This window comes from Exophiala bonariae (genome assembly GCF_035927105.1).
Source record: "Exophiala bonariae strain CCFEE 5792 chromosome Unknown scaffold_17, whole genome shotgun sequence".
Taxonomy (NCBI): domain Eukaryota; kingdom Fungi; phylum Ascomycota; class Eurotiomycetes; order Chaetothyriales; family Herpotrichiellaceae; genus Exophiala; species Exophiala bonariae.
Window position 1 is genome coordinate 480,257 of NW_027042492.1, and position 22,160 is coordinate 502,416.

General features: G+C 48.1%; 9 protein-coding genes across 9 annotated transcripts; 6 read left to right on the forward strand and 3 right to left on the reverse strand.

Annotated features, from left to right (window-relative positions):
- Window positions 1–528: 528 nt before the first annotated feature.
- LTR84_003789 (uncharacterized protein) lies at window positions 529–2,635 on the forward strand (the record flags this gene model as incomplete). The annotated part of the gene is made up of 2 exons (XM_064847373.1): window positions 529–1,009; window positions 1,095–2,635. 2 exons carry the CDS (start codon window positions 529–531, stop codon window positions 2,633–2,635), a joined length of 2,022 nt encoding a protein of 673 aa, XP_064705094.1.
- A 2,406-nt stretch (window positions 2,636–5,041) lies between these two features.
- On the reverse strand, window positions 5,042–5,609 carry LTR84_003790 (uncharacterized protein; the record flags this gene model as incomplete). The annotated part of the gene is made up of 4 exons (XM_064847374.1): window positions 5,042–5,207; window positions 5,264–5,343; window positions 5,398–5,431; window positions 5,494–5,609. The coding sequence occupies 4 exons, from the start codon at window positions 5,607–5,609 to the stop codon at window positions 5,042–5,044; spliced, it is 396 nt and encodes a 131-aa protein (XP_064705095.1).
- A 475-nt stretch (window positions 5,610–6,084) lies between these two features.
- Window positions 6,085–6,958, forward strand: LTR84_003791 (uncharacterized protein; the record flags this gene model as incomplete). The annotated part of the gene is made up of 3 exons (XM_064847375.1): window positions 6,085–6,405; window positions 6,454–6,685; window positions 6,750–6,958. The coding sequence occupies 3 exons, from the start codon at window positions 6,085–6,087 to the stop codon at window positions 6,956–6,958; spliced, it is 762 nt and encodes a 253-aa protein (XP_064705096.1).
- A 2,057-nt stretch (window positions 6,959–9,015) lies between these two features.
- Window positions 9,016–9,795, forward strand: LTR84_003792 (uncharacterized protein; the record flags this gene model as incomplete). Its single annotated transcript, XM_064847376.1, has 4 exons — window positions 9,016–9,261; window positions 9,317–9,458; window positions 9,527–9,568; window positions 9,626–9,795. The coding sequence occupies 4 exons, from the start codon at window positions 9,016–9,018 to the stop codon at window positions 9,793–9,795; spliced, it is 600 nt and encodes a 199-aa protein (XP_064705097.1).
- A 418-nt stretch (window positions 9,796–10,213) lies between these two features.
- On the reverse strand, window positions 10,214–12,013 carry LTR84_003793 (uncharacterized protein; the record flags this gene model as incomplete). Its single annotated transcript, XM_064847377.1, has 1 exon — window positions 10,214–12,013. The coding sequence occupies one exon, from the start codon at window positions 12,011–12,013 to the stop codon at window positions 10,214–10,216; it is 1,800 nt and encodes a 599-aa protein (XP_064705098.1).
- A 1,669-nt stretch (window positions 12,014–13,682) lies between these two features.
- On the forward strand, window positions 13,683–14,438 carry LTR84_003794 (uncharacterized protein; the record flags this gene model as incomplete). Its single annotated transcript, XM_064847378.1, has 1 exon — window positions 13,683–14,438. The coding sequence occupies one exon, from the start codon at window positions 13,683–13,685 to the stop codon at window positions 14,436–14,438; it is 756 nt and encodes a 251-aa protein (XP_064705099.1).
- A 609-nt stretch (window positions 14,439–15,047) lies between these two features.
- On the forward strand, window positions 15,048–16,800 carry LTR84_003795 (uncharacterized protein; the record flags this gene model as incomplete). Its single annotated transcript, XM_064847379.1, has 2 exons — window positions 15,048–15,721; window positions 15,780–16,800. 2 exons carry the CDS (start codon window positions 15,048–15,050, stop codon window positions 16,798–16,800), a joined length of 1,695 nt encoding a protein of 564 aa, XP_064705100.1.
- Window positions 16,801–17,612: 812 nt separating this feature from the next.
- Window positions 17,613–19,249, reverse strand: LTR84_003796 (uncharacterized protein; the record flags this gene model as incomplete). The annotated part of the gene is made up of 3 exons (XM_064847380.1): window positions 17,613–18,607; window positions 18,660–19,066; window positions 19,113–19,249. The coding sequence occupies 3 exons, from the start codon at window positions 19,247–19,249 to the stop codon at window positions 17,613–17,615; spliced, it is 1,539 nt and encodes a 512-aa protein (XP_064705101.1).
- A 1,541-nt stretch (window positions 19,250–20,790) lies between these two features.
- Window positions 20,791–21,912, forward strand: LTR84_003797 (uncharacterized protein; the record flags this gene model as incomplete). The annotated part of the gene is made up of 3 exons (XM_064847381.1): window positions 20,791–21,095; window positions 21,150–21,690; window positions 21,745–21,912. 3 exons carry the CDS (start codon window positions 20,791–20,793, stop codon window positions 21,910–21,912), a joined length of 1,014 nt encoding a protein of 337 aa, XP_064705102.1.
- Between the last annotated feature and the right edge of the window lie 248 nt (window positions 21,913–22,160).

Sequence of the window (22,160 nt, forward strand, 5' to 3'; positions counted from 1 at the left end):
ACTGCCAATATTGCAAATCTAGCGAGGTGAATGCAATGATGCCGTTGTCGGTCTACTCTAAAGTAACCAGTGTCTGAGAGGGAATAGCTTATCAAACTAGGCGAGCCCGGACAATGCCCGGCCCCTATCTATCCTTGCATGAGAGCCTAACGAGACCACAACAGCCTTGCCAAAGCCCCTTTTTCGCTCTCTTTCCAAGTAGTATGCTCGTATTGCGTTGTTCGCGAGGTTTCAGATTTTCGTCTTGCATATTGGCCCTTGAAGCAATATCCCACATCCAGAGCGATCAGGAGATAACGTATTCGTTTCTCGGATACGTCTGATTCAAAACACGTTCCTCTTTATATAGAAATATAAAAAGTTCCGTTAGTTAAATGCTACTCTTCTTGCGTCTATTGCTCCGACTCTTGATTAGTTCAGTTCTTATTGCCTACGCTATCCCCTCACTTTCTAGTCTCAAGAAGTCGTCACTATTCGACGGTGATAGAAATGTCAGTCACATATGGCGCAAACTACGAGCGACTTCCAATGGTGGCTCCCTTATGGCAAAAGTTGGAGACCCTCGAACAACACCTGGACCGTCTTGACCTAGCGGTAAACACGATTATGAAGCATTTGAACATCACAATACCAGGTTCGGCATCTGATACCGTTCAAAAGGTGACACTTGGCTCAGACGCCGGAGACAAGGTCAGCAGTCCAACTTTGACGGGACCATACAAATATAAAGTACTGGACCATGGCAAGGCTGAAATACGTGTGCTTGCCTTGAACGGTACGAATGATGAGTCTCAGGAGATTTCAGGATCACTGGTTCACATCAGCTTGGAAGACAAACAAACCTCGGCGGTCAAACGATACAATGCACTATCGTACACATGGGGTGAGCCGAAGATGAATCGTCGCATCGTTATAGATGGCCACATATTCTTTGTGACACAGAACCTGGAGAATGCCTTACGACAAATGCGTACACGGGCGAGCAGGACTGCTGGTATTTCAGGAGACGGTTCGAATCAGTCTCTGTGGTGGATAGATCAGATCTGTGAAATTTGTCCTTCCACTTGTTCTACCGTGTAAGCTAACAACTATAGGTATCAACCAAGCTGATATCGAAGAACGGGCAAACCAAGTCATGCTGATGCGACGGATATACAAGAGCGCCTTATATGTTGAGGTATGGCTAGGCGAAGCTGTGGAGGGTAGTGCTCTCGCCATGGATCTCATTAACAAGATAGGTCGCCCACCCATTCGTGGACCCGGACAGAAAGAGGTTTTGTATCCAGAATTCTCAGAAGCTGAAGTACGGCAACATTGGGATAGCGTTCGGCTCCTCATGACCCAACCTTGGTGGGAGAGAAGTTGGATTCGCCAAGAGATTGCCTTAGGAGTCCGCACCCAAGTCTTCTGGGGCGAGTACAGTGTCGATTTTGACACGCTCTCGCAAGCTGTCATGGCCATTGAGTATGCAGACAGCCTTGGTCATAATATTCCTGGGGCTGCTGTGGATCGTACAAAACAGTCTCCAAGCGACCAACTTGTGAATTTAAGCTTCTACCACCATGCTCGAGGCATCCGCACCTTGAGGAAGAATACCCACCGTGGCCATGCATTTCTCGCCTTACCAGAGTTGCTATTGCATTCACGGTACTGCAAGGCAACTGACGAGAGAGATAAAATTTATTCGATGATAGGACTGGCTGATATGGAAATATATCGCCTCAGTCCAGACTACCAATTGTCCCTCCACGAAGTGTTGAAGTCGACAGCTAGAGCTATCCTGCCCAAGAAGAAAGGCTTGCGCCTACTAGGAGCATGTCAGAACCCTGACAGGAATCACAACTTACCCTCCTGGGCGCCTAATCTCGTCGACCATTGGAAGTATCATCCCTTTGAGCCTGATGACTCACAACATTTCATTTCAACCGCGGAGCCGCAAGTTGAATTCGATAACGATGCGATGCTTGTCAAGGGCGTGATCTTTGACTCCGTAAGCCAGCTCTGCAAGGAGAAAGTGCCCACAGATCCGACACCAGAAGAATTTGACGATGTTTATGCTGCATGGCACCGTTTTGCAGAGGAGGCGCTCGCCGCGGGACATCTTGATGAGTCTCGGTTTAAGAGCTTGCCGAGCATCAACAGGAATAAGGAATTCTTTTGGTTGCACTTCCTGTCGACCAATCGTACGACCAGCAGATATCTCAAATACTCTGACGATGACAAGACGGTTCTGTTGCCAGAGCGTGAAGACGGCGTGAAGATGGAGTACATGGGTCTGAACCTGAAACTGGCCAGGAGATATCTCTTGCCTGGATCCTCGGACCTAGAGCTACACCCTTTACGACGCATCAGAGCCGCTTTGAAGAAGTACGGCGCAGGCAGGCAACTAGGGCTCTGTGCGGACCAGAAGACTTTGGTGCTATTGCCTGGCGATGCCCGGCCTGGTGACTTGGTCGCAGTCTTCAGAGGTGCAAGTTTCCCTTATGTTCTAAGGAAGGTACCTAAAGACATAGGATCAGCAGACCAAGATGAAACAGTTCTTGTTGGTGAGGCATTCTTGCCTGAGGATGGCTTCAATATGGCGTTTAGTTTCGGTAATCGTGCAACTTCTTCGGATGTAATACGTGTTATATAACGGATCAGAACAGGGTTGCAGCCTGCCATGAAATATTCAGTATATCAAAGGTCATCCCCGAATCCCGTATTGTCTACCCAGTTCGCAAGTTGCGGGTCTCCTATCCTATCAGTAACTACTGAGCAGAACAGTTAACTTTGTCCTCACCTTCGGAGGCTTTCCGGGAGCAATATTGTTCCGAGTTTCCAGAGTCAGACACGTGTCTGCGGAGCAGAGGAAGATTGGCAGGTGAACGACGACACCTACGACTTCGCCTACCGTTCAATGGCGTTCAACCAATGATCGTCCCTACGACCCACGGCTTTCATAGCGACTTTCTGGGATAGCTTTTTGTACTCCACAGCTGTCGTACTTGACAACGATCAGCTCGCCAAGCTCCTCGAGGTCAGCTGGCCGCGCCAGAGCCGTCTTCTCATCCATGGGCGTGTTGAGCTATGGTTCAGAGGTGGCGTTCCGGCGTTTAGCTGGCTTATCCAACATTCCCGACCAAATTAATCGATTTGTGAGACTTCTGCTTAACCCCTCTCATACCAAAACCAATTCAAATTGAAAACTCCAAAAGGTAGTGCTTTTACGCCACCAGAAGCGGTCAGCTGAAGATCTTCACTCATCGGCAACGAAAACAAACTGCAGGAGTTTGTTTAGGCGTGATTTGCACTGCAAGCCGTCGGAGTGGATACTCTGCATGTGTTGTCAGGAACGCCACGGTGACAGACGAAGGAACCCACGAAAGAGGGATCCTGGTTAACCAGATAAGGAATGTTTGACCAGGAGATATCATCGCTATTGGCTCACTATTAAGGTTCTTCAGATCTTTCCCCAAAGTTTCCCTAAAGCAACTGTAGAGTCGACAGAAATGGACGAACCCCCGCATTTTTCAGCTGTATCCATGCAAGCCTCCCGCCATGGCGAAGGCTCAATTGTTCTCTGAGCATGCCTAAGCGATGGTCTGACCATCGGTCTCGTATCTTCAATGGGATTTGAGAATGATCGTGATTTTCCCATGAAATTTCACCATCGCTCAGATCCGGCTGTATTTACCATACATATATAAATGTTCTATCTATAAAGCAGGCGGAAAGGCAGATTCTGCACTTGCTTACATACAACTTGATCTTCCCCCGATCGAAGGTCGATTAGAGTCTTCAAACTGACTCAACCTGCGTCGTGCCAATGCGCTATGGTGGTCTCGATTGCCCGAGGGGAAGTTTCTATGACGTCTCAGAGTCGACGATCAGGTCTCTTCACGACAAGCCTCAACTTTCAGCTAATGCAGCTAGAATCGTTGATTTAAGCCTGTTCGCATCCAGGCTCTGAGCTCCGGCATCACCTTCAGACCTCTAGCAAATGAATGCACGTACTCTTGCATGCCGAGTTCTTCGAAACTCAGACAGGAGTGCTAGTCTGATGTGACAAAGCTATGCTAGTGAGCGCCGCGAGCTGCAAGAGGTTGGTTGAGGGGAAGCGAGGATGGTAACCTACACTGTCCCTTAGAGTTCAGGTGGTACTCGACGTGTGCATAAAATGGTCGCCGGGTCCCCAATTCTTCCACATTGTTCTTTCAAAGTTTGCAGTACGTATAACTTCGAGTCATTGAACCAGATTGCAAACACATCATTCATCATGCGCTTCAACACTCTTTACGTGGCTATCCTTGCCAGCCTAGCTTCGGCTTCAGTCATCGGTAAGAAGCGACCCGTACCGCCCGGGTTCCGCTAGCAAGTCTAACGTCATTTGCACAGACCTGAGAATCACTGTCGATGACCACGGGATTGTCCCTGGTACCACAACGCTACCGAGTCGCTGCTACTGGTCAGGAACTGCCCGTAAGTTTTCGCCTTTGTTGGTTGTTATTCACGCTCATGAAAGCTAGCATCCTGCGAGGGAGAGTGCAACGGTGGTGAGACCTATTGCGGTAGGAATGGCTGTGGAGATGGGAAATGCTGCGCGAGCGGCTGGAAGGTCCTATGTTGTAGAGGGGACTGCCCAAGTGATTCATTGACCCAGGCTTTCGAGCGTGTCATTGACGACGCACGCAAAGCCCAGCATCCCGAAGTGTAATTGAGCTATGGGTGAGTGTGTTCCGTCAGCTTTGTGGATACTCGACTGACAATTCTTAATTTGCAGGTTGCTCACTGTGCTTGCATTACGCATGTGTGCGGTAGTGACCAAAGTAGCTACAAAATCTGTAGACTTCAAGCACAGGCAGCCATATGTAACGTGCACTCGTAAGACAATTATTTGTCTAGGACCGGAGTGTAACAATGTCACTCAAGTTGATGATAAAATAGCCCAATGATACCATTCCAGGTTGTCTAGTGCATTTGTTTTTCTTTTTTTCGAAGCCAGGCACGCGTAGGATCTTTTCAACAGGAGTTTCAGGTTTCTGTCCTCAAATACAAGATCTCAGTAGCCTGTTTCTGCTGGAAGCACGACCTTCCCATCCTGCACGACTGCCAGATCTTTCCCAATACTGAAAACAATGTTATCGAAGTCGATAAACTTTAGCTCGTCAGGCCGAATAATTTCCAGATATGTTTTGTCTTTGTAGGCTGTTTCCATGTCCTCGTAGCTATATAGTACGTTGTCAGTGGATATTGTCTAACTGGCCTTGGCAACATTACGTACCGACTGAACGTTATCTCTGCAATACCATCATACTGAGGCGGGACACCGATCGCCTCTGTGGAGTGCTGTATACGGTGGAACTGTAGAAGAACTCATTGGTTTGGTGGATGATCTAGAATCTTCCAACCTCATACCTGATTATAAGTTGAAACACCATATCTTGTCATCCTGTGCTGGGCATCAGTAAGGATTTCACACAACGCTGTGCCATTGGCGACATGAGTAAATACCATTCTGTTACCAGTGGGCCGTGGATATTGGCCCAGTGGCTATGAAATTCCTCCACGCTCAAACCCTTCTTACGGGGAATGAGTAGACATAGGCGCAGTTTCTCAGGAGAGGACATGTTGGCTCAAGGATAGCGAAGATGATAAAAAGCTCGAGGGTAACTTCCAGTGCGGGTTTCGAGGTCACACAACGGCGACTTCAGTGTTTCATAAGTAGAAAGATTGCTGCGCCAGTTTTACAATGCGTATCGGAATACAAAACTCACATTCTCGCACGATGGGGTATTACAAAGGATTATCCGGCTCATTCAGCATTCTGATGGGGTACATTGGGAAAGGCTCAGAATGCTCCGAAATCAAACCGCAAATTGCCCGAATGCGTCAGCGGTGACATACTCAGATGGGAGGGACTCTAATGCTAGCACTTACCTTGTTTGTTCTTTGTAATGCTAGGGGCGTATTTCCGATTTCTTAATTTCTTTCTTACTATAATAGCAGTACTCGGCATTATACTGGCCTAGTTAGGCTGTGTCTCTTCCGTAAAGCAACACTGAACTCCCCTTAGTCAACGACGCAAGAAGAACAACATTCAATATGGCAGAAGAGAAAAAAATTATCTTCTACACTGCTTTCTCACCCAACGGCCATAAGATTGCAATCACTTTAGAAGAGCTAGGGCTATCCTACGAGATGGTTCATGTCAATTTACCGGCAATACAGCATAAGGAACCATGGTTCCTGAAAATCAACCCCAATGGCAGAATTCCAGCTTTGATCGATACACTTGAAGATGGCACGCCAATAAATTTGTTCGAATCAGGGAGCATTCAGCAGTACCTAGTTGACAGATACGATACCGATCACAAAATATCATACCCACGTGGAACCAAAGAATATTATCAGACGAACAATTGGGTATGTGAAGCAGTTTCCTGAGACACTGAGTCTAATAATCAACGGTAGCTTTTCTTCCAAAACGCAGGAGTAGGTCCGATGCAGGGTCAAGCAAACCATTTCATTCGCTACTGCCTTTCAAGTGAGCCGGAACAATACTCAAAGGATCGATATGTCAACGAGACTCGAAGACTGTATCGAACGCTTGACAAGCATCTTGAAGAATCCAAATCTAAGTATTTGGTGGGAGATAAATGTACCATTGCAGATATTGCCATCTCTTCTTGGGCCAAACTCTTGGGTAAGCTAAGTCTCCGTGGTGGGAACAGTACTATGTATCGATAGCTGACAATACATACGGTCAGCTTTCGCGGGTGTTGATATAAGCGAGTTTCCATATGTTGGCGGCTGGCAGGCCAGAATGGCGGAGCGCCCAGCAGTGCAGAAAGGTGTCAATACACCCAAAAAGGTTGACTTGGACAAGTTGGAGAAAGATCCTGTGGCCTTCAATACCTATCTCAAGACAAATGAAGCCTGGATCAAGCACGGGATGGAGGCGGACAGAAAGAAATAGCAGAGCAATTCGGGAATTGGACAACGATCCTAGCCATGAGGTTGAAGTCTCCCTAGTCTCCCGAATGCCTTCCCTGCCAGTATAGAGCTCACAATCAAAATTCTATCAAGTCATGTGTTCAATAGACAGATGAAGCCTCAATCAGTATTCTAGAAAAGTTCAAGCCCCGAAAAATTGTCTATGCGTTCTCATGAAGATTGTACCGAAGATCACTACCGCCGGTTGAAGTGCCACGATTCTAGCGAATAGTTTTGGAAATTGCAAGTAATCCAGCTGTCAGAAGTCCATGGTGCCACTTGATAAAACAAAGCACAAGTTCCGGCATCGTGGAGGAGGTCACTCGGGCCAATTTCGCTGTTATCAGACAACCGAGCAAAGCTGGTCGCCCCTGTGCTTGTCGGCCCAGATAAGTCTGGCCTCGACTTCTGGGCTCCTAAAACGCATAGAGCGTCCATAGATACCCCCATCGCACGGGAATCACGGACGACCTCCAGCGGTGCTTATTCCTGCATCTGGGGGTAATTCCTCGAAATATGGGGTCGTGGCTAGAATTTTGGGCTCGTTGACCCAGTGCGCACTAGCCTTCAATCCGATATATAAAGTCGAAATCTCAAATAGGAAGTCGTTCTTTACTCTTTGCAATTGGATCGCATTTCGAAGCTAAACTTTGCAATAATCAGATCAGAATTGAAGTCTTTCACGATGGCATTCACCACACTGAGAGGAAAGAGCTTATACCGAGTGATGAGCTTTGTCTGTGCTCTGGTGAGCATCCTGCACAAAATTTCAAGTGATATTGTATTCGATAGTGGCTGACTGACGGGGGCTCACAGTCATTCATGATGTTTGGCTACGATGCTGGTGTCCTTGCCGGTGTCCAAGATACAGGGCCCTTCCTTTCAGCGATTGGTCACCCAGAGCAGCGTTCCACGATCATCATACCAATGGTTGCATCAGCTTACACCCTTGGTGCTTGGGTCATGTCAATGCTCGTGAGCTTCATCGGATCACCGTTAGGGCGACGAAAATGTATCCTGTACGGCAATTTACTAGTCATCTGTGGAGGGACTCTTCAAGCTGCAACCTTCTCAGTCGCACAAATCATTGTTGGAAGAGTTCTATGTGTAAGAGTCTCTTCATTGAAGGTATTGATCCAGAGCTAATAGTCAAAGGGATTCGGAATCGGTTTTATCTCTTCGACTGTACCCACATATATGGTTTGTTGGCACCAACGTGATTCATCAGCTCGTAAACTCATGTATATACCAGGCAGAAATGAGTACCAAAGCAAACGATCACGGCCCTGAAGTCTGTTTTCAATTAGCAGTGACTGTCTCCGGAGGTCAGTGACATGGGAGTTCCAAAAATATCATACTGACAAGGGTTTAGTTGCATTTGCGGGATGGGTCGATTTCGGATTCACAAGAATGACGAATCAAGTCTCATGGGTACGTTGGATAACTTATGATATTTGCTAAGTCATGAATCTAAGCTACCAATCAGAGATTTCCGATTGCGTTTCAGACCTTCTTCGCCATATTTTCTGCTTTCGGCATGTTCTTCCTGCCAGATACTCCACGTTGGTAAGAATCGATTCTCCTGGGCGCGGGTTTTACCTCCACTAAGACGTGCAAAGGTACTATGTCCGGGGTCGGACCGAAGAGGGTGACCGTGTATTATCCGCACTCCATGATCTTCCACTCGGAGATCCACATGTCCAGGCACAAAAGGCGGCTATACTTGGGGCTATTGAACTTGAGAATTCCAAAGCACCTTTCAACCCAGTGACCTTGCTGTGGGACAATACAGGTCAGCTAGAAGCTTCTTCATCCTCGGAATTCATCTGCTGACATTCAATAGAGCTACAGGCTGGCCGCCGTCTCAGAACCGCCTTCATGATTCTGTGCTTGCAGCAGTTAATGGGTGGGTGTTATTTATTATGCCCTAGAACACTGGCCTGACGAAACGCAGGGATTAATCTGCTCATTTATTTCAGCACCATCATCTTCGGCCAAGTGGGCTTGACTCCATTTCTTTCTTCGCTGCTTGCAGCTATCATGAACACGCTATTCGCTTTGGGCACCTGGTTTACGCCCAGCACAATCGAGAAGGGGGGCCGTCGTCGCATTATGCTATGGACATCGGTACTCTTGACGGTTTTCATGCTGATCTTCGTGGTCATGATTAATCTTGGTGACAAAAAATCTAATGCTACACAATGGACTGCTGTAGCATCAGTCGTAGCGTACATGTTTTTCTTCGGCTATGGCTGGGTGGGAATCCCCTGGCTCTATGGGCCGGAGGTAAGTGGCTACTGCGACCATGTGGCGATGAACATCCTGTGCTAACTTGTCGCAGATTGCGCCTATCCGCTACAGAACTTTAGGTGGATCGTTTGGCGCCACCGGCGAATGGAGTATGACATTCGTCACTGTGTTCGCAGGAGGTATCGCCCTCCAAAGAGTGGGACCTGTTATCTGGGTCTGGTTCTTGGTATTCTGTAAGTGAGATTTGGAGGGCAGTCAACTTATCTGTGGAAGTACTCCGGACTGATTCGACCACCATTAGGTTTTGTAACAGTCGTTTATGTCTACTTTTGTTGCCCTGAGAGTGAGTTCCACATCTATATCTCAATACTGATGGCCTAGCTAAGTGGACACTCTGCAGCTGGCGGCAAGACTTTGGAGGAGATCGACCTCATTTTCATGAAGAATCCCCCAACCGCTCCCTTAGGAGATGCCGAAAATGCGGTAGACGATGAACGCTCTGCCAACGGCGCTAAGAATACATCTAACAGCACAATCGAGGAGAATGAGTTTGTGCCGAAGAGTGATTGAGGAACATCCACAGAGCATCTTGGTGACGTGCATGTCTCTCTTGAGGAGACTAAGGAAGAGGCGGCTGGTGATAGTTTAAATCTACTCGTAAAGGCTGCACTGGATACGTAGAGAGCATCGAGATAGAGCGATTCTGCCAAGTGAAAGATTGGACGGAGTTGCAAATAGTCTGAGAGACTGCTTAGAAAGAATAAAAGTACTCGGTATCCTTCCTGGATAAAGAGTTTGAAAGTCTAGGAATAGTCGAGAGCAGAAGATGGCTTTGAAAGCACCCACTGGTCCAGATCGAATTATCTGCGGAAGACGCCAATCACGGATTTCCCACTAATGTCAGCTTTTCGGTGAGCAACAGACAGATAGACTAACTAGCGATGATGACCATGCGTTTAGGCTTGTCGCCTCGACTATTGGCTGACTACTATTGCACATATGAACCTGAAAATATTTCGTCCAGATAGTTCGAGAAGTCTAGGTTGAAGTTCCGCTCAAGTGCCAAGTGGCCACTATCCAGGAGAGATGCTGAGACGGCGGCTTCGACTTCATCGGCATGAGAAAGGTTGATATGGTCCACACTAAAACCATGTTCCGCAGTTGTCGTACCAGACTGAGATTGATAAGAATGAACATGGGCAGGTAAAGGAGGTGGCGTATAAATGTTACTGAGAGACGAAATACCTGAGAAGTCATGTTGTTCCGGCAGTGCTAAGGACAGGTTTTGGTTTGACAGGAGGGGCTCGAGAGGCAGGTCTTCTTTCATCCCGTTATCAGCAAGCAGATACTTGAATATTTCATCGACTTTGCTCTGTTCACCGACTTTGTTGTCTGTTCCGTACGGATCAGATCTTCCGCCTTGCATTGCGTGATGCCCCAGATAACCCTCTCTGAAGATGGAGGGTATTTCGTGGTAATATCGTTGTTCGGAGCTCGGGTCATTTCTCGCACTTTCGAGTCCGTCCTCGAGAGTGAACCAATTGTTTAATGGAACCTTAGACATGTGCCAATAATCGACAGATTTTGTGTAATTCAGAGATAGCAAATCAAAGTTCGACTGGACTAAAGCCTTCTCTGAGCAGTCATCGGGAAGGCGGCTGCGTTGCAAAAGTTGAACAGCGCCTGCTAACCATGTGGTACTGGCATGAAAAGGATTGACATACTTGTAGTAATTGTCAGAGCAACATCGACTGATGCTGACAACGTTTTCTGATGCCTCGAAATATTGGACCAGATGCAGCGACTCTGTGGCTTCGGCCGTGGGAGCGTCGACAGGAGCTGGAAGGTGACTTGAGACAGAGTGGGAACTTTCTCCGTTGGCTGTGTCTTTTCGATACGTCCAGTTCATTCCAATTCGAAACACGTGGTACTTCAGAACCATCAACTTTGTAAGTTGACTAATCATGTATATGCTGTAAATATTACTGTAGGCTTGTCTTTGTGCAGTCCCACCTGGTTGGTTCGAATCATCGCTGCCGAAATCAAGATATTGACCTTGATATCTCAATTCTTTAGGAAGTGCCATGGCTGTACAACACAGAGAGTTTAGAACAGTACTGAGCTTATTGATGGCGTCGGTCTTCGATTTGTTCTGCTCTTGATGTGGGGTGTTCATGCCTTTGTGCGTTGAAATTTCTGCTGAAGAAAATGATGCTGACGACTTGTCGATATTCATGGGACTTGAAATAATTTGCGCATCTTTCATTAATGAGTTAATAACGATAAACCAAGCTCTTGGTGATTTCGAATCGACCGCGACAAGACTTTTCCATCTCTCCGTGATGTCCAATTCCAGGGCACAGCTTGGTTGAGGTTCTCCGTGATACCACTGCTCGTCCTCGACCGGCAAAAATGTATCATTTTGATGCCAGTCGATTCCTGCAGGGCAACGGCGGATGACACTAGCAAAGACATCCATTTCCCAAATTGCCCACCAGGCGCGACGCCATTCTTCCTCAACGCACCATTGTGCCGCATTAAGAGATTGAATTAGACCGCGGGGCTTACCAGCATCAATCAGATGCAGATTTAGCTCGTAGGCACTTCTAATGCATGTACCCAACAGCCGCCAAGCCCTACCTCTCACACCTTGGACGAGAAGGCAGAGTGTGTTCAAGATCATAGTCTGTAGAAGGACCAACGAGAATGGATCGTCTCCAACCTCAGCAATCGCTTTCTCCATATATTTAAGGCTTAAGCCGCGAAAATGAATGCTTGGGTTGCCCATACTCTCAGATAAGACCTCCTGTCCAAGTATCTTGTTCACGTTGGCCTGGTCCAAACCTTTCAAACCCCATGCAAGCAAAGATCCGAGTAGAGCAGTTCTTTGATGTGCAGTTGGGATATGCCGGAGTTTGGTCTGGAACTCGGGAACTCGGAAGAGTTGGAAGGTGGTGAATGTCTCGAAAAAACGAGAGATGCTGTACACTATCAGTTATCTATGTCCACTGTGGCTGTTGAAAAACACAAATTTTGTGGGTATTGACTGACAGTGAATTCAATTGCGCAAGTGTTAGTCCCAGACAACTGCAACTGATTATCAATGAGTCGACATAATGGTGATCACCAGTAATCATTTCTTGAATTTTATTTGTTGGGTTCGGTGAACATCTATCGAAGCACGGGTGAAGGGCGAAGGACAGGCTCTGTTGGTTTGGTTTCTGGAACTGGCTTTGAGGCGAAACCGACTCGACTGGTGAAGTGAAAGTACTGTCCCTTGGCGATGAGGGTGTGTCTATAGTCGCTCGGACATGTAGCTGAAGGCGAATGTTTCGTTCATCTGCAGGATTTATTTCACAATTTCCTATCTCTCCTTGTTTTTAATCAGCGTATCTCCAGTATAGCGTAATGAACCAGAATAATTCTTACGTTGCCGTTTCTGGGTAGTAGCGTGGGAACTTCCTATTTTCGGGCCTGGCCTCATTGCTTTTGAAGGATAGGTGCATTCTTGTAAGGTGTCTGCACATATTGTACAATTGGGTAACTCGCGTCCACATTTTACTTTGCGTTTGCGACAAACGAAACACGCCAAAGAAGAACGCGACTGCTTCCTCAGCTGAGGTCCAGGGTTCGACATACTAACAGAATTCTATCGCCAATTTCAATATGACACAAGGCCGAACCTGGAATACCAGTAAAGCTTCTGAGTCTGCTCAGTTGCGGCAATGATTCAACATCATCAGAGAAAACTCGGCCGCGTGAGAATGGATGATCTTTCAACGCGGACATCAGCATTCGATGGGGCCCCCAACCCCAGGTTCCTGATGCTTGGCCTCGTATTACCACACTCCGATCTGGTACGATGGAGGTTGATCTGGGGATGAACGATAATTAACGAAGTGGAGGATTTCCGAAGATCAGCTCTGCGTGCCCAGACAGCGGGCAGGTCATCCTTGCCGCTTCTTGCCAAGTCAAAAATCATGTAGCGAAAGGTAGAAACCCGGGGTGAATTCGGTCGAATTTTCATTGGGGGATGGAATTGCCCAGACAGCTGGTCGAGCCACAGGACCCTGACCGCGGTTTAACTCTCCTGTGACAGTCCAAGTACGCATCTCACAAAAAGGAGCATAGACCAGAGAAGCATGACGGACGTCTAGCTGCAATGTCAGAGACAATGTAAATTGGGGTTAAGCCGACCCGCTTTAACTGTTGGGTGATTGAAAAGCAATGTCAGCTTTCATGTTCTAGCTCGGAAATCCATTCCGTGAAAGGAATTCTGGTAGTGCAAACGAGTCGTAAATGTTCATCTAGTCGTCCCGGAGATGGTCCATGGTCTCCGAAGCCGGTGAGCTCGAGATGTTATGTGGTCCAGTATATATTGGCTTGTGATATCCGTCTCGTCGAGAGTTCCACGAACTACGTAAATTTGAACAATTTGGTACAGCACATTTTTCGACATGGCCAATCTGGAAGGCAAAGTTATCGCTCTTACAGGCGCAGCCTCAGGAATCGGACTAGCCACTGCCAAACTACTAGGCCAGAGAGGTGCTACACTCTCGCTGGCCGACATTAATCAAGGACAACTCGAGACAGTGGCCAGTGCTTTAAGTGATTCTGGTATCACTGCCATTTTCACCGTCGTTGACGTAACAAAATCATCGGATGTCAAGAGCTTCATAGAGAAGACGATGAAGGAATTTGGCAGATTGGATGGCGCAGCAAATCTGGCTGGAGTTATCGGGCGCAATGCATCAACCGCGGACCTCAGAGATGAGACCGACGAGGAATGGGATCTAATTATGAATGTCAATGCTAAGGGAGTTTTCAAATGCATGAGAGAGGAATTGAAGGTCATGAAATCAGGAGCCTCGGTTGTCAATGCTGCCAGTGTGCTCGCGTTGACAGGTAAGGCGCAAGCCAGTATCTACTGTGCTAGCAAACATGCCGTGGCTGGTTTGATCCGAGCGGCAGCAAGAGAAGAGGGCAAGAACAATATTCGTATCAACGGTGTCGCTCCGGGGTTTATTGACACGCCGATGGTTTCGGCAGTGGAAGAAGCACTGAATGTCACGCACGTTGATTTCTCTCCCCAGGCGTTCGAGAGGAAAGGGAAGCCGGTAGAGATCGCCAACATCATAGCATTTCTACTAAGCGACGAAAGTGCTTTCGTGACGGGAGCAGTATGGACCGCAGATGGTGGTTGGATCTGCTAGTCAAATATGTACATGATGTACTCGAGCCAAGAATGGTAGTGCTAGTATCACTTCTCCAGCAAGATATTGAGTGTGAGACTTTGAATAGTTGGAGAAAGATCTAGGCAAATTGAAAACATGGGCTCAGTGCATATTCCCCATTCTCGACTTTCGTCGATACTACCTGGCTGCCGCTTGGCTAATGGGCAAATGATACCGCGCATCTTTCGTAAAGAAACACAATCTGGTGACACAAGGCATTTAGTCTAGGACAAACTACCAGAGCTGGCCATGAAAAGGGATCGCCCAGCCTTACCCCGGATTCAGCAATCAATGATGGGGCCGAAACGTTGGGGAAGTGGGGTCTTGGTCTCGCTGTGGACAACTTCAAGCGCCTCATTATGGGGCCACACCTCTGCCTGCGGAGGTTAGAGGGGCCGGGAAGCATTTTTGTGGTCAAGACCACAGAGGCTTGTTGTGATGCAAGGTTGACGTCTACTCATAAGAACAGCGGGAGCAGCTCCTAGTTCAGAATGTGAAACTCTCCTCTCTCTCGAGCCGAGAGACTTGGTTCAAAAATCCTCATAGTCATTTCTCTTCTGACCCGAGTGGTCTGAGTCATTCAGCAACATGCCCTTCCTCGGAATATTGGAAGACACCAAACTCCCTCACATCCCTGGTACCGTCATTCTTGAGGAGACCGCCGCCCATTCACAGGAGCTCACTGGTGGACTCAAACATGGCACGGGCAGAAATGCAAATGTCGTGCTTGTCCCTCAGCCTTCGAATGACCCAAATGATCCACTCAATTGGCCGCAGTCAAAGAAATTGACTGCACTCGGTATAACATGCATTGGGGCCGTGCTCTATGCAGCCGTGGTGAGCGCGATGCTCAATTCGGCGTTCTTCGAGATGTCGATCGAAATCAACACCACCATCCCTAAGCTAGTCCAGACTTCTGGCTATCAGACCTTAGTCATTGGTATTACTGGCCCCTTGTTTTCAGCCTTGTCTCGGAAATGGGGCAACCGGGCAATCTTCGTCCTGGCCTCGGTGATGTGCCTGGTCGCCAACATCGTTGGATCTTGTGTCAAGACTTACGAGGGAGTCCTTGCCTCCAGAATTCTCCAGGGCTTTGCCATTGCCCCTTTTGAGTCTTTGATTTTCACCTTGATCAGCGACATGTTTTTTGTTCATGAGAGAGGATTATATGCATCTATAATTAACTTCATCCTTGCGGGAATATCAAACCTGACGGGTGTTGTGGCTGGACCGATTGCAAGCAATTTAGGGTGGAGCTGGTTGTAAGTCCCACTGATCTGGAGCGTCTTGCATTTCATTACCGAAGCTAAGTGCTCACAGGTACTACTTACTCGTCCTATTTGGTGGCATTCACACTATCCTGCAATTCCTGTTTGTGCCGGAAACCAGCTATGTACGTGATCGACGGTATGAGATCGATGAAATCAAAGACGATAATCTTCAAGATCTTGCAGCCATTGAATATGAAGAGAAACTCAACGCAGAGAAGGCAGTCGCAAGTGCTACGCACAATGAGCATGAGACTGATGGGGCAAAGATTGCACAGACCCCCTCTCGCGAGGTCCGCGTTTACAAGAAAAAGACATTCGTTCAAGAGCTGGCACTTTTCTCAGGAACCTACTCGAACGAGAATTTCTTCCAGCTGTTGATAGCGCCATTTGCTGTCATTGTCAATCTAGCCGTGGCATGGATCTTGATCATCAATTCCATGCATGTCGTGCTTTACGTTGTCATCGCTTTCGTTCTGGCTCAACTCTTCGCCCCACCGCCATATCTCCTGAGCCCAGCGACCATTGGTTATCTTTCTCTCGGTCCCTTTGTCGGTGGAGCTCTTGGATCCATCATCCTCGGGCTGTTGTCTGACCCAATGATCAAGTGGTGCGCTCGACGAAACAGAGGCATCTACGAACCCGAATACCGACTTATCCCATGTGTCATTGGAGTTGTCACTGGTGTCGGTCTCATGCTATTCGGATATCTGGTATCGATTGGTGCCAGCTACTACGCCTGCGCCGCCGTGCATGGACTAATGCTGTTCGGCGTCATGTTCATCGCCATTGGAACATCGAACTATGCTCTGGACGCTTACCGAGGCATGGCCAACGAGATATTCATTGCCAGCATGTCTATGAAGAATTTCATCCTTTATGGATTTGCATACTTCGTCAATAACTGGACGGCAAGTGCTGGTCCGAGGCATTGCTTCTTCATCTGGGGCGGATTGGCCTTCGCGCTGTTCGCGACCTTACCATTCATGTTTATCTTTGGGAAGAAGTACAGAAGCTATTGGGCGAGACACAATTTGCTGGAGAAATGGAAGATCCGAACACACGCAGACTAAAAGTATTGCTGCTGGCAGCTCGTGGCAGGCAACGACCGGATCGACCTTTGGTAGGACGAGGATATGTACTTTTTGTCTGAATACCCTTTAGCTAGTTTGATCCACTAATGATCTTGGTTTGCAAGCGAGGTCCTGGATGCATCATTGTTCCAAGTCCAAAATATGTGACTTGCTGTTTACTTCAAATGGAATCTAGGATCAATCCTCATCAATTACACATGTCATGAATATGAGCCGCTGTGTACCATAAAATAGCACGATTACCTGCTCCGTAGTCCCTTTGTAGAGCCATTTGCTTCAATATCTGAACATGTAGACGCACCTCGTACCCATTTCAGGCACGCGTCAGGAAAGATGCCATGAGTCACCCAGATGGCTGTTGTTCTATCTCCGATGTCTGACCTATGCAACTACGTGGTGATATATCTATCACCGGTTAGGAATGAAACCTCCACCTTGAAGAATTGGAGAACCCTGGGAAGCTAGCACCCCGGATTTAATCTCTTATGCAAGCCATTCCAACACCTACGTCATTGTAGACAAGTGTGACATGCCTTAAGTATCTACCTGGTAGCTCCAGCTGCATTTATCTGTTTCGCAAATTGTTTTTCCCAGTATACAGCAACAGGATTTAAACGCAACGAAGTTGGATGAATTCAACATCAAATGCCAATAGTTTTTCTGGATTCTGGTAGGCCCGGGGTATTCCTGCACAATTTTAACTTACGACTACCTTGATACTCAACACGGGGGTTTTTCCGTTTGGCCAACGCTCACGGCAAAGCACGAACAAGAACACAACATGTAGCCAATCAGTTCGCCCATCCCTTTGACATCTCGACGGCCTTCTCCCATCGTGCGAATCGCTTTTCAGCATCCTCCTGGCTGATGGCAGGCTTGAATGTGGTAACGCCCTCGGTGTTGACGGCCTTCAACTCATCAATGCTCTCCCAGACACCCACAGCCAGACCGGCTGCGATGGCTGCGCCCAACGCGGTGGTTTCACGCATAGCCGGGCGCTTGACTGGAATGCTGATCAGATCTGTCTGAGTCTGCATAGTCAGGTCGGAGTTGCACATGCCACCGTCTACGGCGAGCTCGGTGAGCTTGTGGCCACTGTCCTTCTCCATGGCGACTAGGATGGCCTTGGTTTGGAAGCATGTGGCTTCTAATGTTGCTCGTGCGATGTGACCACGTTGTGTGAATGCGGTGATGCCGAACAAGGTGCCTCTGGCGTCATCGATCCAGTACGGTGCAAAGAGTCCACTGAAGGCAGTCACGAAGGTGACACCGCCGTTGTCCTCAACGGTTTCGGCCAGTTGGCTGACTTTGCTGGAGTTCTCGATAAAGCCCAAGTTGTCCACTAAGAATTTGACGCTGGAGCCTGCCACAGCGATACTACCCTCGAGGGCATATTGAGGCTTAGTGGAGCCACCAAAGTCGAATGCAACAGTCGTTAGTAGACCGTTCTTGGAGATAACTGGCTTGTCGCCAACGTTGAATAGAATGAAACTGCCTGTTCCGTATGTGTTCTTTCCCAATCCAGGAGTAAACCCCTTTTGGCCAACAAGTGCGGCGGACTGGTCACCGAGAACGCCGGTAATGGGGACGCCTTGGAGGACTGTCGAGGCTAGGGATCCATAGGCGGAGGCATCGGAGGAGTGAACAATCTTGGGAAGATTCACCTTTGTGGTATCGATACGGAAGAAGTCTAGGAGAGATTCGTCGTATTTCAGGGTCTCAATGTTCATGAACAACGTGCGGGATGCGTTTGAAGGATCGGACACGAAAACATTGCGCTTTGGTCCTATTAAACTTTAGTAACTTATCTTCTCGACAGGATAAAGGGGCTATCAAACCTCCGTTCAGCTTGTAAACCAACCAGGAATCGATGGTTCCGAAGCATAGTGTTCCCTTGTCGTGGGCGGCCTTGACCTTCGGCTCATTCTCAAGCAGCCATAGTAGTTTTCCCACTGAAGGATAAGTTGACAAGGGTAGTCCAGAAATTTGAGTGAGCTTGTCAGCTCCAAGTCTAGTCTTAAGTTTTCGGATCAGGCTCTGTGTTCTAGTATCGGTCCACACGATCGCATTGTACAGGGGTTCTCCGGTCTCTTGGTCCCATAGAACAGTCGTTTCACGTTGATTCGTGATGCCGACCGCCTTAATGCTGTTGGCGCTGTGGCCCTGGGTCTCGAACTGCTTGACAGCACCGTCGATACACTTTTCGACGGAGGACACAATCTCCAAGGGATCATGCTCGTGCCATCTGCCTAAATTAGTATTAACCAGATCTAAAGCGACACTAAACATACCCCGGCTGAGGATAGATTTGCTTGAATTCTAGTTGGTGCGAGGCAACAGGTTCACCCTGTTTGTTGAAGATCAAAAACCGGGAACTCGTGGTTCCCTGGTCGATCGAACCAACGAAGACTTCTTGTGTGCTTCCCATTTCGAATTTCTTGGAATCAGGAAGGTGGAATACGGCAGAGGATTCAAAGAACTGGGAAAGCTGGAGTTGGAGCAAAGATGGAGTGTCCTGGAGAAACCCTGGAGAGGGGCAATGCAGAGCTTATAAAGATCGCGGGGATGCTGGTAGAAGACATGTGGCAGTGTCGCAAGCTGGACACAGCGTCGTATGACCTTCCATTGATTTTGTCCTCATTGAGCGAGTTCGCCTATGTCGGTAGGTGTTTACATGGGTCCAAGCTCTAGTGGAGCTTATTGCCTCCGGGACCTCGGTCATGATTCAATAAATCACCGAAGGTACAATGCGGCATCAGTACTCGGTATAGTACCGTGCAGCTCTAGAGCGAGACACGAAGACTACACTGGTGACCTCGGTCTAAGGGGCCGCTAATGAGACGAGCGAGAATGAAGGATCCATTCCCGTAATGAGAACATCAGGGGTAACCACATGGCGGTCCTCGTGGAGAAGGTTTAGAATACGCGGGCAGCTGTGTTCTGGAAGCGAGACAGGGACCAGCTTCCTCGAAGAAAATAATGATGGAGACATCTGCGGAGGGCCCGGAGATGGAAATCTGGAGTTTGAATAGCTTACTCGTAGCCTCGGGGTCTGGGGGCCCGAAATGCATAATGGATTGCGGGGAGTAAGCAGAGCTAAAGAACGTGCGCTCGGAACGGAAAAACAGGTCGGCACGGCACCATTACCGGATTTAATTTGCTCCGCTTTGAATGACCCCTCCTTCGAAATGGTGCCCAGCTCAGGCAATCCATGACAAGGTCACATCCGCCTACTCCGTACCAGTAGGCTTGTCACTTGCGGTGGCTGGTTGATGACCTTGCACCACTACCTCACAAATCTTTGCAGTTACTTGTGTCTCGTAGATATCTTGGCCGAGTGTTTTGTCTTTGACTTCCACAGACGCGAGAACACCAGCACTCCGAGATTTGATAGCCTTCGAGCCGGTGGAGACACTACCTACTATACTATCTACAGTCCACTTCCAGGATAAATTCACTCACTATAACGGCATTAGTTAACCCCTAGACTGGGCCTCCGTATTCTCTGAAACAACTAAGATTGTGCGAAATGCAATTCGGGCATATATCCCGAGTAATAAGCGCAAGTTTGTGCCTTGTTGCGAGAGGCAAATCTTCTTTTCTCATTCGCCACATGGACACCGAAATGCATAAGCTGGTCCGTTCATTATTGCGATGCCGCGGTACCAAGCGCGGCTGGAGCGGGAAAACTTGCAATTTGGTGATCTAGATTGTAATGCTCTTACCCACCTTGTATGGATCACACAACCCGTGTGACCGAGGAAGAGTATGGAGTCCGAGGGGAGGCGGAGCTCCAGAGATATCTCGACGTGTCAGAGTATATATTTCGACATCTCTCCCCCTGGGGTTCTGATCATCCCTCTCCATCCCCACAAACTCGAGGCATTTCTCCATCTCACCCCTCGCCACCTCAATATCTTCATGTCACTTTCGTCTTCATCGGTACCCTCTTTCGAGAAAGCTCCAACAATGGCAAAAACCGACCACGCCGAGCACCTAGCCATGCCTCAAGACGACCGACGACGCACTTCCGTCGTAGACACTCCTGCCTTTGCTGAGCATGGTCCCTTGGTCGATCACAAGGTTCCTCAAGCCGAGGTCGTTCAACAGGAGCCCGATCTGGCTTGGAGTCGAATTCGCCACTACCTGAGAGAACCCTTCTCGGAGTTCTTTGGAGTTTTCATTTTGATCTTGTTTGGTGACGGCGTCGTTGCCCAGGTGGTTCTCAGTAATGGCGAAAAGGGTGACTACCAGTCGATCTCATGGGGCTGGGGGTAAGCATACATTGAATTCCTAGAGAATCAACCTTGTGCTCACAATTTGCTTAGTCTCGGTGTCATGCTTGGTGTTTATAGCAGTGGTATCTCCGGAGCTCATCTGAACCCTGCCGTCACACTCGCCAACTGCATCTTCCGCAAATTCCCCTGGAGAAAATTCCCAGGCTATATGCTTGCCCAGGTTTTGGGTGCTATGGCTGCCTCAGCGATCGTTTATGCCAACTACAAATCAGCTATCGATCTGTTTGAGGGTGGACCAGGCATTCGCACTGTTGGACTTGAGACCTCTACTGCTGGCATCTTCTGCACGTATCCTGCTCCTTTCATGACCAAGACTGGCCAATTTTTCTCCGAATTCATCGCCAGTACCCTCCTCATGTTCCTCATCTACGCCTTGAAGGATGACGGCAATATCGGTGCGGGCCCACTCACACCTTTATGCTTGTTTTTCGTTATTTTTGGCATTGGTGCTTGCTTCGGCTGGGAAACCGGCTATGCTATCAACTTGGCTCGTGACTTTGGTCCTCGATTGGTATCATACATGATTGGATATGGTCATGAAGTCTGGTCTGCTGGTGGTTACTACTTTTGGGTAAGTTTTCTCTGTTCAAATAGACCTCAAATTTCATACTGACTGAATTCCCAGGTCCCAATGGTGTCTCCATTCTGTGGCTGCGTGTTTGGCGGATGGCTGTACGATACCTTCTTATTCACTGGAGAGTCTCCCATCAACACACCATACATGGGTCTGCAGCGTCTTGTCCAGCCCAAGCGATCAGTCTGGTCCAACACTTATGGTGACAACAAGGTGTGAAGAATCAGTCAGATGGTTGAGGGTAGGATTGAGTTCTGCACCTGCAAACAATTTCGAAGACAAACCTCTTGTTATGGTGATCAGTGGCGCTATGGTCAATATTACAGCACTCTAAAAGACAGAGGATAGAATCTAGCATTCAGACGGTTCAAACAAAGCCTAAGGACTTATAGACCAGGCAGTATATACATATATGATACAATACCAGAAATGAAAACGTATCCCAGCTTCAAGCCTTCTACATTATA